At 43.9% G+C, this 20477-nt stretch overlaps 1 protein-coding gene across 2 annotated transcripts in view; it reads left to right on the forward strand.

Moving 5' to 3' along the window:
• Positions 1–20477, forward strand: part of SYN3 (synapsin III) — a 181497-nt gene that overhangs the window by 139245 nt on the left and 21775 nt on the right. For both annotated transcript variants that reach the window (XM_086610261.1, XM_086610260.1), the window contains 2 exons: positions 9038–9100; positions 18822–18964. In XM_086610261.1, the coding sequence (XP_086466387.1) occupies positions 9038–9100; positions 18822–18964 (206 nt within the window). The remainder of the gene's footprint in view (positions 1–9037; positions 9101–18821; positions 18965–20477) is intronic.

Genomic DNA, 20477 nt, shown 5'->3' on the forward strand with positions numbered 1-20477 from the left:
TCAGAAAGCCTCAAGAATGAAACATGAAGAAATAAAATGCACATCTGAATAGCTTATCTTTTACAGTTTGAAAGCATTTCATTTCCCTTTGGATTAAAAAAAAAAAGTTAATTAGTGCTCATTCACAGAATCATTGAAACATGACACGTTCCAGCTTTAAAAATATGAAATTTGCCCTTTGGGACCTCATTTTCTTCCCCAAGCAACTGCTGAATTTGGAGAGATGGTGAAATAGAGCCCTTCCTACAGTTTTTGGCTCCTACAAAAACCATGTAATTTGAAAGTTCCTAAGAAATCTCAAGAGATACAGAGCTAATTCAATCATAGGATACAATGGCTGCCTTTCATGTCCTCAGTCTCTCTGACATGAGTTAAAAATTAATCTGGATAAACACAGAAGTTTTTTTTCTGGAGAAAGAATCTTGAAACTGTGAAGCAGAAGAAAAAATATGTAGGAAGAATAAGGCTCATACTTGGCCCTCACCTGCTCTAGGTGCCTACAAAAGATGCCACAACAACTTCAGGATTCAGAAAAGCTGATGATGATGTTCAACTCCATGTGCAGCCCATGAAGGAGAGGAGAGGTCCATGAAATAGGGCTTTGGAGACACTTACTCCCCACATATATGTCCCAGAGCACAAAAAGTAGAGGATGTGTATCTCACTGCCAGGCCACATTAGTGAAGTATTTGAATTCCTGCATGCGCCTGAGGGCTCAAAGCGCTGAAAATAAGATCTGGCTGTAAAATAGGACAAACTGGGCCCAAAGCATAAACATTTCTCATGTGAGGTAATACCTGACTTTCCAGGTCAGTGGACAAAAGAAATGTGGTGTGAATATCTGTGGCTGTAGGTGAAAAATGCATCCACTGCGAATGTGGTCTGCAAAAGGCAGTCAGTGAAAATTATCATATGGGAATGGTATGACATATGGCCGCATGTGATTGATAGACCGTTCGTCTGTACGACTGAAATAAAGCACTGATGTGAGAGCATACAAAGATAGGGCATAATACGAGGTTACAACTCCTCTCCTGCTCAGCCCTGTGAGACACACTGAGGCTGTGTTAACAGTAGCAAACCATACAGTGCCGGGCCCATTCTCCGGCAACTCTGGCATGGTCCAACCTCAGCCATGCTAGCAAGCTCTCTTAGCCTCCAGAGTATCCTATGGCATATGGCTGCAGACTTGTGCTGGTTTCCATGCTGTACTTGGGAGTTTTGGGAGAAGACTGTCTGGCTTGAGCCTGAATATGCCAGAGATCAGACTAACAATTTAACAGTATAGGCAACTCAGGACTGTTGTCCTTACTATGTCATTGCTCTATTTATTAATCAGACGTAGCCTGAGATGCCAGCTGCAGGGTGACACTTCCCATATTCCTCGTTCTTCTTTATGTCCATAGTCCCTTATGCTATGGAGCATTACTCAAGATTACTAGTTGTGTTTTTAAAAAAGAATAAAATCTTTCAAAAAAGTCCAACTGTGAGTGCCCGGTTCTCTGTGCTGCTGTTTCTATAGCTCCAAGTGCTGGAGAATGGCAAGAAGGGAGGAGGTGGTGATCCATTGCCCAACAGCTTTCAGGAGCCCAGAGGGTATTTCGAATGTTCCAGTGGACCATGGTATCCTGTTCCCTGTACCAGGCAGCATCAATGACTCGTTGCTTATGGCCCTCTTCCTGCCAGCATCTGGCATGGCAATGTCAGCCAAGGCCGCACAGGGTCATTGGCACAGTTACAACAGCATGAGACTTATTTACAATAAAACATCAGAGCCATTTCTGTGGCAGGCAGAGTATTTCTCGATGAATGTACTAATAAGCCCAGGGCTCGCCTCTCGTTTTACACTGACATAACTGCACCACTCTCAAATGTGCCACAGAAGGTTGTGAAATCACAACCAAGCCCTTGGAGTCATGTGTGATTCTCCTGAGCTTTGCAGTCAGGGCACGTGGCTTCATTTTGGGTGAAGGCAGGGGTGAAAACCATATTTGCTTTGCCCTTTGGAGACAGGAAAACACCTGCAGCAGACTGCATGGGGAGGTTAGAGGCCAGCAGTAAGTAGGGAATGATTGGCTTCTGTGAGACCTAATTATTCCTGCGGTGCCTGTTGCTGAAGGTTGTTTTAAACTGTGGAGTTCAGGGAAGCTTTGCTCTCTCCAAACAAACCCCATGCTGCTCATTTTGAAATCAGTGAGAATTTAGTTTGCCCAAAAAAAGGGACAGTCAAGCCTTCTGAGCGAAGAGAGAGCTCTGTCAGTCAGCATCTTGTGAGCCTTAGGAGTTCCTGGAAGATAAACAGCTTTGAAGGCTCCAGCATAACTTCATAAAGCATTTTTTTCCTCTCTGTCTCCTTCTTGTATCTTCTGTCACAGCTTAGGCACTACAGTTTTTCCAAAGGTAATCCATTAAAAGAAAATTCCTAGAGAGTTCACCACCCTGTCATCAACTGGTGTTCACCATCTCTCCTTCTGCAATGTGTTTACATGGGGAACTGGATTTTCTAATCAGAGAAAAACACAGCAAAATGTACCCAGTTCAGGTCAGGAGGGAGAGGAAATGCAAGAGTTTCTTCTTCTCTTCTGCTGCATCCCGCAAAAAATATTTAAACAGTTTTTCAACATCCGGAGTTGAGGGAATGTATTCACTCTCCTAGAAAAGCAAGGAAAGACAAGAGGCTTCCCTAAAGGCAACACTGCAAAATACTGGCTAAGCAAACACCATGTGTTAAGAAATCAAACTTTTCTATGTAGCATAGAAACATAACAGCCTTTAAAAACTTGCCTGTATTTCAAGATGCGGGAACAGGGATTTATTGACCAGGACTGCTAGACATGTGTGTGAATACAAGCACACACACATACTGTTTTTCAGCTGAGCATCTGCTTGTCCAGATATGTTCATATAATTCTCACACTTGAAGCTCCAAGGGAATGAGAATAATATCAAATGCTCACACTCTTACCCTCCAAATGCTGAGGGGGACCACTGGGAGCCCAAAAGCATCCTGTCTCAAATAAAGGAGAAGTTAAGTAATATTAGAGGTGGAACTAATGACAAAAAGTTCCGTTTCATGCTTAAGCCTTTGCGCTCACTTCCATGACCAGTTCAAACCACAGGGTTAGGAGCCCTGAAACATTGATTTGTGGGTTGCTAAGGATGTGGGGACTAAGTCATGTTGCTGATGGGTTTTCTTTAATTTTTTTTTTGTATTGTGTTTTTAAAAGCAATGATAGAACCACAGGATAATTTTTTTCACCATTCTGAAGGATCTTTGCACCCTAAGGCACTGCTGACTTCACTTAGCAGCGCAAATTAATTTATGCTGTATCTCCATCTAGTTACTTACTATGTTCATTCCTATCTGAAGCTGGAGGTTTCAGCTACAGTGCTAAATGAAATGAAACGTCCATCCATCTAAAGCATCTTAAATCTAAGCCTTTGCTTTGCACTCATTCCTGGTCTTCCCATTGCTCTCACAGATATCCAGGCCTGCAGCAGTAAGGTCACCTTCAAATTATGGAATGTTTTTTCTCCCCCAAAACCTTGCAATCAGAAGCTTGTTCTTGCCTATTTATGCCACCTCCAAAACCTTGCACTTGCTTGCTAAAACTTTGGCCTCTGGCCTCACAGTGCTTTGCATCGAATGCGTCAGTTTATTCCCATTTGACTCTGTAAGCCTCCCTTACAGACTACCCAAACTACAGCAGTCTAAGTCATGTACCTTGTTTACAGCACTGATTTCATCACCCCAGCTCAGTAAAGCACTGCAAAACTTAAACCAGTCCAAATGGTATGTTGTTTCCTCTCTTGCTAGAAGATGCACTGCTGTACTCCAGCTGCCATCACATCTATCAATCACCAGCTGCTTCAGGTCCTACCTTGTACAATACTGTCTTGATCCAGCTGTTATTGAACTCCTCCTGCCACAAATATCTCAACACTTTTCACATCTTAACACCTATATCCTCCATCCTCCAGAGACCCTTGAGGATACCTACTCCTCCTCAGGATTTACGTCAGCTGGCTTTGAAGCATAGGCCTCCTTTCCCCAGCTAATGAATTTTTCTTCATTGTACTATAATTATAATACAGTAATCAATATGCACATGTGTGTTTTAAAGGAATCCATATCACATGTCTTTAATAGAGCGCAGATGTTAATACTGGCAACTCTTATTGTTCAACATGTTCTCCCATCGTTGCTTGTTGTTTCTTACACTGTTTCCGATCTGGTAAACAGCAGAGGGGAAGGACTTGTCTGTCATAGTCATTGGTCACCACAAACCTCCAGAGGCTACAGTATTAATCCACTGAGTGACCCCTTCCACATGGACTTGGTGATTACGTTGACTCCAGAGTAAGTGAATAACAGGGAGCACTAGTGCTTCTCTGGTGTATTTCACCATACAGCCCTGACTTTGCCATGCCTGGCAAGGCTGGCATGCAACCAGTGCTGATCTTCAGCTCAGATTTTCAGTAAGATAGTTCTATAAACCCAATGACATCATGTCATGACATCATTACTTTCCTGTAGGTTTGAATCAGCTTGCTTGCTTTTACAGGAAATCATATATAGTGACTGCTCCTCCAGCTTAATGGGCACCAGGGAAGTGCCACACACATGACTTTCAACATTTAGCTCTCAAGTGCATGAACAACATTCCCATAATCCTTTAGGTACCCACCCAGAACAGATTTTGTCATCATACAAGTAAAGGCAGCTAAATAAACAGAAGGGTCACTTTTAGAGTATAAAAGCATGAAAAAATTACAGTATTACTTCTGGAGGAAGGGTGAAGCAAAAATTACAGTACCTTGTGCTATGAGCTTTGGGCCCATAGACACTATCGTAATACAATACTGATGCCAAGAGGGCAAAGTTTTAATGTTTCCACCTCCCGTCTCCCCAAATCCTTCCTAATATCATCCATGATGTCATTGCACCCTGGACTAATCATTTTAGCATTGACTGGAAAGGCTTTGCAGAAGAAAGAGTAACACTGGAAACTGCAAGTGCTTCATATGAGATAAGCTGGATAACGTGAACTAATGCACAAAACTAAACATGGCAGAAGGAAACAAAAAAAAGACATTTTGTATTGTTTATGGACTACAGTACAGTACACAAAACCACAGATCTAAGACCAGCATCTCTCTTGAGGTGAAACGAAAGAGTGGAAAGTACTGTATTTATGTAATAGATCAGGTTTCATCTAAGATTCCTCCCTGCAGATCGATTTATATCCAAATCTGTTCTCCTGCTCCACCAGCAATAAATACAGAAAATAGTCATAGATTTACAAGAAGCATTGAAAACCTCATTATTTGTTGGAAAGGAGAGGCAGAGTGTAAAGGGGAAAGTGTCAGAGTTTACAGTCATGTGTTTTCAAATAGGAGCTAATGTATGCATGCCAGCACTCACTTTTACACACCAGTGACAAAATACTGATTAACTGCAAAGTGATCTTTGCAGTGACACTACACACAGAGCAGAGCCCTTAAAATCAAGGGCTAAAATTATACATTTCGGGCCACCAGTGTTGTAGGTTGGAAATAACTTCATGAGTGTCCCTTCACTCCTACCAAAAGTGGCTTTGCTGAGTTCCTAATCCAGGATTCAGACTCCTGCTTGAGTCTAAACAGGCATCTTCATACATCAAGTTTTAGACACATATGTAAACCTTGCCATCTCAAGGCTTTTGTCTGACAACATCTGGGAATACATTTATAGGATTTTAATTCAAAGGGTTGAGTTATGCATATGAACTAACACCCTGTGTCTGATCACTGAGCTAACTGCAGTGCTACAGTCCCATCCCAAAACCCGCAGACATCATCTACACCAGCCCTGTCAACAGTTTGTGCGCATTTTAAAAGCATCAAAGTGTTTCTCCTCATTTTTCCAAGAAAAAAGAGCCCTTAAAACATATAAACAAACACACAGAAAGACACAGATGTATTGCCTTGCACGATTTCAGTAAAAACATGCTTTTCTTATTAACCTCTGGTGCCATCCATTGATTATAAGCATCTTCTTTCCCAGGAAATCTCTAAGCATGTGTAAATATTCATCTCAGGGGTCTGCCCTTGTGGCTGCTGCGGCCACCCCCAGAACTTCTCACCACATATGTGTGCGAATTACCTCACAGTGGTGTGTATAATACATTCTTCCTTCCATCAGCTTCCCTATCCATCTAGGTGCTTGTCAGGTATGACGGCTGGCCACCTTATTAGCAACAGAAATGGGACTTGGGTCCCAACAAGACTCTGGTGAAAGATGGCAATATCTCCCTTGACTGCAGTGGGTTCATCCTGATTCCACCACTTCAGCAAGGGCTTCCAAGCTCCATTATTGGGTGCTTAGGGACTCTGGTTGCTTTAGTCCTGTGGACTATTGAGAGCTTTTGCTCTGTTGTCACTGGATAAAGCCATTATAAAATGCAACTGAGTGTATGTGCTGCTCTCTCTCATCTGTTCCTCTGTAAGGCAGGTTCCTCTGTAGGTGGAAATTTGGTGGGGTTTCACTGGCAGAAGCAGGCTCCTGTCAAAGAGTGTGCCAGAGTTTCCCTGGAGCTGCACCTTTCCCAGTGAGGCTGCCTCATGTTCAGAGTCTGGATCTGTGTTTCACCTCAAGCCTCAGGCATTACAGCCAGCCCAAGTGGCTTGTGACTCCAGTGTACTCTGGCACCAGCTGGTCACCCCTACAAGGGATGAGGCGAAGCCTTACCAAAAGCTGAGCTCATGTTTCCAGGAAGCAAAGAGAACGGGAGAAGTTTGAGCAGAGCGTTGTCACTGCCAGTGGTTTCTTCCAGGCTAGCAGTAAACTTGGGTTGTGTATGGGATCCCAAACTTTCTTTGCATGTACACAGGAAAACAGATGCTTCCCGCTCCCGTGCCCCACGCTCGAGCCAGGCTCCCTCAGCAAAACCCACAGGCAGGGTACACAAACGGGGCAGCAGAGACATGGCTTCCTGCCTCTGGCTGCTTTGAGCCGGTGACATGACAGTATCTATCCCGCACACTTCTTTGGCACCCTTGCCAGGGTATCTGGCCAGCTCGTGCACACAGCTTGCTTTTCCTGTGCAGTAGGAACAGCTGCCGCCTCTGCTCGCAAACAGGGAACAGAGGCCGGGGCTTGCAAGCACTGTGGCTCAAATAGTGTGCATGGGGAATGGATGACAGCTGGGAAGTGAGCCAGGTCTCTCAGAGCCTGAGCAGGTGGATGCCCTAACTACTAGGTTACCTTTCATCTTCCAGCATTAAAGGCCTGGCATGGTCCATCCATAGCTCTATTTTCAGTAAGCCTCAGGTGCAGTCCTCCATTTGATTTGTTTATGCCAGCAGAAAATTAAGTTTCAGGCTCTTACAACGAATTAGAGAGGCGAAGAGGAAATAGAGCACAAACTCATGTGCCTGGATGTAGGCTTAACTATGGGGCTCCAGGATGGCCATCTATCACAGTCTCTCGCCTCTTCTTCTGAAACAGCAGGTGCTGGTCCCTGCCCCTGTGATTTATTGCCGCTGTGTGCCCTTCTGTGGTCTAAAGAGGATCCTTCAGTTTTCTGTCTGAAGAAGGTCCTCACAAGAGACACAGGTTGCTTGAAAACATCATGCACTCACTGTTTCTCTCTCCTGCAACATTTCTTTACATAAGCAGCTGAACAGCAAAACACATCAGTGTTCGTTGCTAATTTTGTTATTTATAGCGAGCTGCCGCAGATGGAGACTGCAGCACCATTCTATCTTTAGCATGTAACGCCTGCCTGTCCATACAGACAATTGGTAATTAGCACAAGAACAATTTGTTTATCTATTCTCAAACTTAAATAAATAGGAGAGCCATTTATCTGTCAAAATTCAACTCCCTCCCATTACCAGATCTCCAGGTTAACTGCTTAATGAATAAAGCTCATCACTTCAGGCATTTAGGTAAAGATAAAAGTGTCTTTTAAAAAATTCCCATTGAAGAAAATGAAATACGCAATAAAAAAATAACAGGTTATGAACTGAAGGGATAGCATTTAGATCACAACAATCAGGAGCGTAGGACAAGATTAAGATCAGAGGGATGCCAAGCAGAGGCTTAGAAATGGACCAACCGGTACCTAGGGGAGGTGTGCTGTACATATCCTGGTTACTGCTGGCATGTGCATTGCCTACCAATCCAGCCACCCAGCTCCCAGTGGATCACTCCAAGTGAATCCTTGCATGAGCATGAAACTAGGGAATAGAAGGTAGAGAGGATACTTGCAGTTCTCCAAGTAAAATCCCACATGTGCACTAAGATGCACTTGCGTGGCTCAGATGGCAGGACGCTGCCCAACGTAAACATCGCACAAGCCAGGAAGAAGACATGATGTAATTTTTTCTATTTTTGTTGCTGATTCCAATCCTTCTTTGTTTTCTTTTATTCCCTATACACACCCCTGAAGTTAGAGGAGAGAGGAAGAGGCTTTATGAATAGATGGACTTTGTGAGTTGTACCCAAGGGTTGGCCCCTGTTCCCTCTGTCCTTGCCCCCACCCTGCCAATGGGAGAGAAACAGGAGCTGCTGAGGGACTGCTCACACTCAAAAAGTAACTCTTAAAGTAAAGGCCAAAGCAGTCTGTGTGGAAAAAAACAAACGACCCTTGTCTTTCTCACAATTCAAATGTGTTCAGCATCTGAAAGCCTTCACTTACTCAAGCTTGCACGTGTAGCTTTTTTCACACGCATATGAGTGTACACACATCCATACGTACAGGGTGGGAAAAGCAACGGGAAGAAATAAAAAGGTTTTAGAGGTTATTGTTATCGGGCAGCAAAAGTGGGTCAGATCTGAGGAATTCTGCCTGGCCCCCATTTCCGATCATATGGGTACCAGTGAAGAGCTATTTGCTTATTATCCTGCCACCTGGACAATCTTTGTTCGACCTTTTTATCCTCCCATCAGCATCCAGGAAGGGGATAAAAGCTACTAAATAAAAGTAAACTATTTCAAATACAATGGCTGGAAAGAAATAACTAATGAGGAGAGCCTTCTTTTGTTTTTCAGCTCACAACTCCGAATTTCCCTGTAGTGGTCAAGTTGGGACATGCTCATGCTGGAATGGGGAAGGTAAGTAAAAGAAAAAATACATATAGCGCAGGAAACAGATATATATGTGGCAATACACAGTGTTTGGTCAGCCAGCGAAGGGGTTAAACTTCCCCACAACCTATCTGGGTTGCACTGGCTGTTCCTGTGGAAGAAAAGGCCTTTTTCCGCTGTCACGCAGTCAGGCACAGCTATTGGTTTGGAGGCTGTCTGGGATGTGGGAAGGGGGGTTGTGAAGAGTAGGGGGAAAAGCTGGCTGGGCTGAAGTCATTAGGCTCGTCTTTTCTATATTTTCTCCTCTCATGAGAGTGGTAGAGTTGTTTATTCAAGCACCTGTAATGTGCAGCTACACCCCATAGCTCTCACAATGAGGAGCAGTGGCACTGGTCTTTCTGAGCGCATTATGATGACCTTATTCAATAAAACAGGAGCCCTTCAGCTATTTTTTTCCTCCTTGCAAGGAAGAACAAGACCTTACAAAGCAGAGTGGCTGGTTGCCTGCCAAGGAATCCTGAAAAACAGTTCTCTCCCCAGAAGGACTGTTTGTTTTTCCCAGGCTCTCTGGGATCCTTATTCCCCCAGTGAATTAGCAGCTCCTGTTTCTTGGGGTGACTGGGCTCCCCTTCCAGTGAGGCATCGCCACCACTTTCCTGATGCATTTTAGCCTCCTCTTTCTTGCATATACCTTTTAAAAAAGAATCCTCCATCTGTCTAAAACTTGATTTGTTCAGAAGTAGGAAATTCTGATGTATCATCTCTGAATCCAAATGGGTGGTACATCAACTTCGTAACTGATATCCCTGCCACAGTGCTTCCCTAGAGCAGCTAGACCTTCTCCCAGCCTTACACTTTGCCTGAAAATTATATATAGGTACGTCAGACTTAAACTTGGTACAGCTTGTTTGCTTGTACTCTGGAAACAGAAGTCCTTTCTGGCTTCCTGGATAGCACACGGAAGCTCTCATAATCTTTCTTGCTTTGGTTGCAATGTTCCCCTGTCTGGATGGTAGCTGCCAGAGAGGAAGTGGGCTCAGATCTCTGGGCCAGTGGTGGAGTTGGCTTTCAGCATCAAAGAACGAACATTTAAATAAGCAGGAAATGTTTGTTAAAATATTGGTGCTGCGTATGTTAAACAGGCAGAGGTGTCACTGAATTAGGGTACATGCGGGCAACCTAGAGCTGCTTGTAGAGCAAGCCATTGGACATGTCCCTAGGAAGGACTGCATTAGCAAAATCCAACCAGGACAAACCAGGAGGAACAAACCTCTCCCTGAGGAAAGTTTCAAGTTCTTTGAAATTCTCCAATTCTGGATCTCTCTGACTGCTCTGCACTTTCACCTGTAATGTAAGGAGGGCTTCATGTGTATCTCTTGAGCACAAAGGACCCTTGAGTGGCTACAGAAATGAGGGCAGAATCAAAGAAAAGTACCTTAATCTTAACAGTGTTTCTAGACAAAACTCTCAGCAGAATATTTAGCTATTGTCTTCTGCACCAGACATCAGATCTTCTTCCACCTCTCACTTTCCCTCCCATTTTATTCACAGAATCATAGAATCGTCTGGTTGGAAGAGACCTTCAAGATCATTGAGTCCAACCATTCACCCTGCACTGTCAGGGTCCCTAAACCGTGTTGCTCAACACCAAATCCACACAGTTTTTAAACACCTCCAGGGATGGGGACTCCACCACCTTCCTGGGCAGTCTGTTCCAATACTTCACAACCCTCTCTGTAAAGAAATTTTTCCTGATATGTAACCTAAATTTCCCCTGGCGTAACTGATTTCCCCTGGTGTAACTTTAGTGATGTTGATTTTTGTTGTCACAAGTTATAGGGGAAGAGTTTCAATTCAAACTTCAGGCACAATTGTACACAGTGGTACAAGGAGGGTACGTAGGAAGTCATTCCAAATGAAGATAGGCTAACAGCCAGCATCTTAGAAGAAAGAATACTCTTAGGCCAAGTTTACTTTAGTCCATTATGAAATTAGGGACTACTGGCAAAGTCTAGATGTGGATTTGGGCACAGAGTTTCAACACTGCTCTGTTCAGTAGCTGGGGAAGGTACAGGAAGGAAAGGTTGTTGACCTTACGGTTTTAGTTTGGGCCCTTCTCCAGCCACAAGCAGCCTGAAGGAAAGTTGAGACTGATTAAATTAGTCTTCTTGAAGTCCCACTGCATTTCATTGCATAGAGCAAAAAGAGAAGAGAGAAAGTGAAAATAAAATAAAGTCAGTTGGTTTAAAAGACAAGTAACAGAAATGTGTTTCGTGTTGTTTTTAAGACAATAGGGTTCAAGCCCAAGCAGGACTGACAGAAAGAAACCACAGAAAATTTCAGGAGAAATACAGACAAGCAGAACTATGGGTATACTAGAAAAGTAACACCTATAGGTAAAAAAATCAAACCTCCAATTAAGTAATTCAGAAGAGGTAAGTTTCCAGGAGACATAATAGTGGTTTTAACCATCATAATGTAAAAGCAATAACCAGTGATGATAAGGAGATTACAGAGAGCTAAAGGATTTCTTTGCATTGGTCTTCAGAAGTAGAGATGATAGCAGGAAATGGCAGGTCTTTAGCTGTAAAATATACATAATATGAAAAGAGAGAGATTTGCTTTTGGTTTAGATGAGTGTAAGAAAGTAAATGTTAGTAAAGGACCTGCACCAGGTCATGTTTTGTATAACAGCAGTGACTGAAGAAACAAAGGATAAAATAACCAACCTATTAGCCAAACTACACATGTGAGTATTAAAAATAGTACTTACTGCAACAAACGATGCCAAGATAGCAAGTCACGTATTTGTAGCTGTAACAGGTGCTTCAAAGGATGTGAGCCTTCAGATTACAATCTCATTACCAGCAGAAATTGTCAAAGAAGTACTTACATTTTTCTTGTTAGTAATGATAAAATCACATGTAATGGGAGGCACCAAGACTTAGAAGAATGAGCAAAGATGGGAAGTCCAGACACCGTTATTCTTTATTTGTACTGAGGTAGTGGCCAGGAGCCAGAAAAACCTCTGGATACAGAAAAGGCCTCTTCCCCAAAGAGCTCATCCATTGATTTGAAGGGAGATTTGTGTCATTTCACAGTTCTTGTTCAGTTTCTCTGTGTTACAGACCAGAGGGATTATAATGATTACCTGGCATTTATTGCTAATTCATGTTCATAGGGCTCTTGGCACTATAACAAGTGCTGACTGTTTATTATTTTGCAATAATGGCTAGAAAGAGTATAATTATAATAGTCAGACTTTCATTTTCTCATATCATTTGTTTTCACAACATTTTCACAAAATTCACTCACCACATTTTTTAATCAGAGTGTTGAACAGAGAATCCTCAAAGCTAAAATGACAAATAACCGTGTTAGTACTTGTAAGAAACAGGCTCTATTGACTGTCTTTAGCTTGGAAGAGGAATAGTCAGTATTCAAGGTCAGAACTAAAGGAAGTGGCAATATACCATTAGTGATAGAAATGCTCTTGCTAAGTGGTGTGCACAGGTGGAGATGGAGAAAACAAATTTGCAATAAAAGGCGTCTTTTGCAATTTCCATTGAGAAATCCAGAAGCAACAGCCTCTCTATTGACTTGAACAGAGATATCAGGAATAGCCTTTGCCCAGAGAGACAAAGGGGCCTCAGACAACCTTCTCATCTGAAAACAGGACATATGCCCCTCAACCCCTCCCATGACCATCATTATCCTCCTTCTAAAATTTGGAGTCACTTCATATTTTGCCGGCACTGGAAGATCATAACAAGCACTCTGTGTGCTGCTGGTCCAATACAGTACCTACACAATTACAATATCTGCAGAAATACTGCTTACACAAGGTTTACAATGGAGTCAGCAGAGAAGGACCTTTCTCATGTTGTATTGAAGTTGCCCAGGCTCATGGGGTAAACAATACTCAAGGACTCTTCAAGGAAACCATGCATGGGCAATAAGAGGAGACGTCCTTCCCTGAGCGAAACTGAACTATTGTTCACCCAGCAGTTGCTAAGAGGTCAAGGCATCGTGCAGTTTGAGCCTACCTACCCCAGAAGTGATTGGGGGGTATCTGTTGAGTTGGGTGAGCACTACAGTGAGAAAGGAATAACACTTCTTCCTGACTCCGGATCTCATAATGCCAGAGCCTGTGGAAAAGAATAAAGCTCTAAGTGTGTTAGTATCTGCCATTTGTGTGCTAATGTGACCCTGAAGTGCCCTAGGAAGAGAGCCCAGCACTGCAAATTCACTCAAAGAGCCTCTTCCCCTCCTCCTGATCAGATCATGAGAAGGAAACAACTGCCAGATCTGCAAAGAGAGGAAAAACAGTATCTGATCATGTGGCTTTATATATACTTATATGAATTTAGTAAGTATATATATTTTGCTACTCTTACTTTATTTTTAGACCTCTCTAATTAGGCCCGTTTAAGAGTCATCTCCTGTCCCCTCCTGCCCCATAATTACGAGAACACCTCCCCAGTACAAATCCTGGCTCAGATGAATTTATTACATTGTAGAAGAAAAACTTGTTGTTCATAATAATGTGGTCAGAGTTATTTTCTCTCTTACTGGATGGGAAAGAATTCTCTACTTTTTTTTCCCCTGGTATAAATATAGCACAAACTAAACAGAGCCACTCTGTAATGTAAAAATACTGCAAGCTTTTTATCAGGAAGGACAACTCGTCACCTTGTCTCTCTTGGGACTGGAAATAGAATGTTCCAAAAGTAAGAGCTTTGAAAATTCAGTGGGCTAAAGAGGAAAGGAAGGGGATAGGGCTGCCTCGGTTTGTCAAGGAACAAATATTTTCTTTTACAGAGGACAAATAATGACTTGACATGTAACATTCACAACAGAGCAGCCCAATCGCTGCGTTCCCACTGACTCATGAGCGAGGAGGTACCACCCATCTTGAAAATAGCAAAAGCATCCCCATTTCTTGCGCATCAGTCTGGAAGCTTTTGCTGGACACAAAACCTGACTGACCCAGGGCACCGGGGACCAAAGCTGCCAAGACCTGGGGCTGAGAAAAGCTCTTCGTTAGGAAGTTAGTAGGGGTTATAAGGTTTAATGTATGAAAGGCACCATAACATCTGAAGAACTTCAGTGTGAGGATAATAAGGAAATGGAGGCTCTGTTGAATCTTTATTATTTTGAAGTGGGTCAAAGTTAGACCTAAACTGAATGTGTGTCAGTTGGATTGGTATTTTCTGAGAAGGGGAGTATAATTTTGGGGTAGAGGGAAGAAGAGACTCAGGAAACTCTCTGTGCAGAGCCATTCCTGAAGACCCGCTGTCCCAAAATGATAAAGTCACTACAGAAAGGCTAAGTGCAGGTTGAGAAGGACAAAAAAAATCACAAGCTTTGTGTGGCCAAGTCAGTTCCTCTGGAGGAAAACACTAAGACTGCATTTTCACAAGCCTACTAAGGCTCAGTTAAACATCACGTTGCCAAGCCTGGCCCTGGCTTAGCCTTGGACACTTACCTTCCAGCTGAACCTGCCTCTAACCCCAGTTTGGACACAGAAACTGCTTTTGCAAGCCATCTGCAAAGTGGTGCGAGTTTAACCTGTAAGGCAGAGTTAACTCTGGATGACACTCAGAGAGGCAAGGCTGGGGCAACCTTAGCAGTCTACTATAATTATGCCACTTTGGCTGACTGACTGTTTTTTCATGTGGCCATGTAACTAACGAAAGCAAAAGGGGACTGTGAGGCAAGATCTTGCAGCGCTTAGGCTAAAGATGAGTGAGAGAGGAGTGCCGTAGCCCTGGGACTCTGGTGTCCAGGAACATCTGGGATGTACCCGGGGCAGCAGATATAGGAACTACGAAAGAGAGGAAGCAGAAATTTCTACACAAGTCCCTCACTGCAGGAATCTGTGCTCCACAGATATCAGGTGTGGCTCAGACTGCCCAGGAAATACCCACAGTAGGTTTTTAACAATGCCAGGACCCACCCTCCAAAATTCTGTATTGCAAGAAGATCTCAAAAGAAGGTCCACAGCAGGGATGGGGCAGAAGTGTTTCTTCCTGATCTGTCCCTCAGAATGCTCTCCAGCCAAGGGCAGAAAGATCAATGCCTCTTGAGCAGGCTGAAGACAGGAACGGGCAGGTCAGTAGTATCAGCCTCTGAGATGCCACCACAAGGCAAAGGGATGGTCACATGTGTGTAAGCATGTCCCCAGGGATCCAGCCAGATCCCCTTTTCCAATGCAGCAACAGGGAGCGTGCTAGTGTACGGTCGGTGCCTGGGTTAGAGAAGAGAGCCAGAAGGGAAGCAGGGACTATCCCAGGGAGCTTTCTTACTCAGAAAAGGCATTTGCCAACACACTGGCCCAAACTCTTCACAACAGGTCACTAAAACGCTACAGCAAACAGCAGCTGATGGCTTCAAATGAGTCTATTGCTGCTCAAACAGCCAGCACAGCTAAGCAAACAGGCCAACAGGGCAGGGGCTGTGTTTGCACTCACTGTTTGCACTCCTCTATGCAGCTAATGGGATATTGCATTTATCCGAAGAAGGCTGTAAAAAAAAGAGAGAGAAAAATGGCTTCCTGTTGTTCTCTTTCCAACTTCTTTTCTCAGTTTCATGCATTGGCCAACCTGCCATTTTAGAAGACAGATTTTATCCCTTATTAGGTAAATTGGTAACTGTTTGCTTTAGAATGATTTTTAATAGTCCCTTCTTAAATAATGCCCTCTGGCGTCACACTACATCCACCCTGGTTTCAGTTATCTCTAGGGTTTTTTCTCCTGTTAGGAGAATGGATATTTTATTGACATGTAAAAGGGTTACAAGGCAGGAAGAAATGAATTATAAAAAATTTAAAAGTAGAAAGCTAATAAAATGGTGAACTTGATAGATAAGGCAGGAAAATAAATCTAATTTGACTGTAACTTGAGTGCTTCCTGTTTATGAAGTAATAACTGTACCCTGGACTAAACCAGCGTTAAACCAGGACACGGCTGTTATTTTTTGTTTTTTTTTGTAAAATTTGGTCTGCTCTAACAATTAACAAACGGTGGCTCAGATTTCAGCTTTGGTGTGGTGATTATTTTGATGCCTGGTGGGAAATAAGGCTGTGATCTCCTAAGAAGGGACCTCTGTGAGATGCTTTCTGTGAAAAGTCCATGGGAAGGCTGTAGCACTGTGGAAGTCATCTTCTTTGTTTTTCATTTCTTACTTTATGTCCTTGGGGAGTCTCCACCCTCTTTATTTACCAAGCCAAAAATCTTCAGCTCATTGGACATAACACCTTCAAGTGCTTTCCTTCTCTCTCCATAGCGGGAGGGTGATGGAGAGGAGGAAGAAATAGACCCTTCCTTTCCATAGCATGCTGTATTTCTGAGGAAAAATTCCATTTAACGAAACGGGCATTCAGCTCCCTTCTAGCAACGAAAATACAGCCTAATTGCAATCTGAAGAAGGAAACAGCATCTCTTCCTCTGCCTCTGGGACAAATGTTCCTGGGCTGGGGATGCAAATGTTTCAGCCAGGGCCTAAAAACATCTGTTGCACAAGCGCAGCACTTTGTTTCAGATCCCACAAATGTCCTTATCCCAAGTAGGTCATTATATAATGGCTTTTGTCTTATCCCATTGCAAAAAGGGTCCGGGAGAATACATCATAACACCATGCATTGCCTGCTCATGCAGTCCCTCCTGCGATCATCTAATCTGGGTGGGACTCTCTCGCTTGATGTCATTCAGCCCAGTGCAGCTCTTATCAGTGCAACAAAAACACTCAGCCCCGACACAGCCTGCATTGTTCCCCCTGGTATTTTGCAAGCTGTGCCCAGGCTGGGGGCTCCCCCAGTGTGAGGTGCTCCTCTCTCCTGCTCCCACCGCTGCCGCCGGGACATTCCTACCACCTCACCCTGCCCTGTCGCAGAAGGAGCAGCCAGCACGGCACACAGCTCCGCTTAGACGTAGAGGGGAACAACACAGCCCAGAGGAAGGCTGCTCCTCCTGGATGAAGTGCAATGGTTGCCTTTACATTTCCCCGTTGTGTTTGTTATTTTCTTTTTTTTTTTTGCCTGCCCTCCCACCCCACAGATGACTGTCGTCTTCCTCTGCTGCTTTTCTCAGCGGTCCCTGAATAGCGAGAGCACAGCCCTCACCACAGCAAAAGGGAGGAGGACTAGGGGTATTTGGCATTCAGCAAAAGAAGCAAAGACCAGGTCTTTTTTCTTCTTACTCAGGTCACGGGTCAAACTAGTTGCACTTTTCACCTTCCCCACAATCTGTCCAGTTCTCAAGAGCTTTTCTGCACCAGGATGTGGCTGCATCTTTGGGTTATGTTACGGCTGGCACTTACACAAAACCGTCTAAACAAAGTAAAACAGGTTACCAACAAGCTTGTCCTCTGTTCTCTCCTGAAGATGGCTCCTGCCCTCTCATGGTTGAAGGCAGATATGTAAAACCACTTGTTTGTTCTTTGAGAAGAAACACGAAATACCATTGCACGCATTTCCTTCAGCTGGCTCCACATAGTCTGGCATCACCCTCCTTTAACACACATGCTGACGCAACTGGGAGACTCTTCTGGGGTACAGACCGACCGGTTGTCGCGAGCAAGTAGACGCTTAGCAAAGCAGGGTTGCAATGCTCAGCCATGGTCTCGAAGTGTTAACAAACTACAAAGTGTAGGTAATATATAAAGTCACTCACTTGCTCACCCTTTTCACACCATGTTGGTCTTTTTTCCACCAATTAACCTACCCTTCCTGCATCCGTCCGGCTCTAAGGAACAAGACTTGCAGGGGTTTCTCTGATGCACCAAATAAGTTTTTGCCAATAGACTAAAGACTGAGGTTGATAATATGAATGAGGTGAAGTTGTCCACTATGTTTGCGTTACCTGCTTGTTCAGTTTTCCTTTCCCAAATCAATGAGTATTTGTAGAGATTTGATCATATCATTAGAGCTTCTACTATTTTGGTCCTTCTTTTTCCTGTTTTTTTTTTGGGGGGGGGGGGGGGGGGGGGCTGTGAGAAGATAGAGCATTTCTCATAATTGAATATAAACCTGTGAAAAGCCAGCTTCTCAGAAAAACTCTAGCTCATAGGCCACTGCCCTCTCATTTCCGAGTGCAACTCAAGTCTAACACCCAGCCAGCTGTCCCGCACACATGCCCATGGCTTTTCGCTCAGACAAATCTCCCCAAGAATCACAGGCTCCCCCAAAGACATCTTTTTCCTTCAGAGCTTGCTTCCCACTGGGAGACCTGCACCACTCCTCAAAGAAAGTCTGGAGGGGGTAATGTGAAATGCCAGGGAACTGAAGCCTAGAGGTGGCAGACAACCAGCTCTCTTGTTGATTTCCTGGCATTGGTTTCTATTTCCTGACCACCCAAAGTACTCTGTTTTCATCCGTCCCAAGATGGGAAGTAGCAGTAACAATGTTTGAATGAAGTAATGCCCCTTAAAAGATCAAATATTTCTCTGAAGCATCAGAAAAGCAATGAGCATTAGCAAGAGCCATCTGGGTAAAGGTCTAGCTACTTCCCTGGTGCCAGGTTTACCAGAGCTTGTGCATGACGAAGGAGAAAGGGGTTGATTTTGCTCTGAGTTGGGCTGGTCTGGGGAACTTCTGTCTCTAAATCGCACAATCCCTACTCTGTCCTCAGCTCCTTCTGTGTGGGTTTTAACTGACATTGTGCTATTCAGGCATGAAGATGACTTCTGCTCACAAAGTATTCCTGTTCTTTTTGCTCTTGTCACGTTTCACTGGATTTTGGCAATCAAGGTCAAAGTTGAGAACCAGCATGACTTCCGGGACATGGCCAGCATAGTAGCCATGGCACAAACCTATGCCACCACCGAGCCGTTCATCGACTCCAAGTATGACATTCGAATCCAGAAAATCGGCAGCAACTACAAGGCTTACATGTGAGTGTGTGGCTATGCCAGAGTGAGACGGGGGGGGTGACAGTGCTATCGATGTGATTCAGTCCATGTCTGCTCTGGGAAGGAGTAGGAAGCTGACTTAATTTCCTTGAAGAATAGCCCTGCTGTTCGCCTCCCACCTCTGAAACCAGATCCCTCACCCACTGATCATCTTCTCCATTACTCACTGTCAACTCATTGTTTCAAGAAGGTAAATCTCTCTCTATCTGTTTCTGAGATTCAGTTAGCTCCCACTATAATAACTGTGCTCTGCTATCACCTATCACCTCTTCCTCCTGTTGTCAAAGGGTTAATCTTTCCCAGCAAAATCCTCCATCTCCCAGTACCCTCTAGCAGGAACTGAACTCACCCCCTTCCCACCTGCAGGAAACAATAAAAAAGGTTGAGCCAGCTGCAACTCATGGAGTCCTACAGTATCCAATCCATAGCAACACCCCATCCTCTCCCCAGCTGGAGGTCACAGCACCACAATCACACAAGGACACGAGAAGCCGGTCACAGCACCGGCTATGAACAGCCTCAGCCTGGCCAGCATGCAGGGTTTCTGTGGGTGTTTTGCCTGTGTGCTCCTTCAAGTGTTACAAAAGAGGAAAAGGAGAAGGAGAAGGAGAGACACTTCTCTGGGTGCCCCAAAGCTCCTCCCTGCCCTGTGGTGTAGTGAGGGAGGAGGCATGAAGGCAACCCTCAACACTGGTATGTTTAAAAATATTAAAAAGCATTCAGCCAATCTTCAGCAGTCATCAAGCTCAATTAAAGATGAAACCACATGAGTCAATAAGACACCTGTTTCTTCTTACTGAAAACCAGCAGATGAGAAAAGCCAAATAGCACAGCTTCTCCAGAAGCTCCCTATCCAGCCACAAAATTCTGGACAAGTAGACAGTTCCAGCAGTACATTCTTCAGGTCGCCAGACAAATTTCATATGTTGCCTAACACCCACAACACTGTGAGTTTTGGGTCCATGTTTACAATACCCCAGGCCACAGTTCTGGTGAAACATAGTTAAATAAGATAATCAAATGTATGCAATCACATATTTTTCAGCTATAGCTGCCTAAAATTCCTGGTTGGATTCCTAGCACAGAGGTATTAAACTAAACTAGATAGTGATTGAATCATATTCTTCATGGGAACTCAATGAGAGAAAATTTGTTTTAAATTTGATCGGGTCAACAAAAGCACAGTTGCTTAATACTACATTAACATCCTAGGGAGTCTGGCTCAAATTGGCCAAAGGCAGGAGGGTTTAAAATATCAATTAAAATTCCCTACTCCTGCCAACCTGCCCAGCCTTGGCTCCAGAGCTTGCTCCTAGTCCGCCTCTAAGAGAAAAAAAGGCCCAGTTAGCCTGACCATATCCTCTCCCGGTTTATTATTCACACTCAGCATGCACTCATCCAGACAACGATCAGAAATAATACCAGATGATTGAGGAAAGAAAGCAGTCGCACTAAGAGCTAACCCCACTTGGGAATGTAGCTGCACAAACAATTG

This window comes from Tauraco erythrolophus, chromosome 4, assembly GCF_009769465.1.
Source record: "Tauraco erythrolophus isolate bTauEry1 chromosome 4, bTauEry1.pri, whole genome shotgun sequence".
Taxonomy (NCBI): Eukaryota; Metazoa; Chordata; class Aves; order Musophagiformes; family Musophagidae; genus Tauraco; species Tauraco erythrolophus.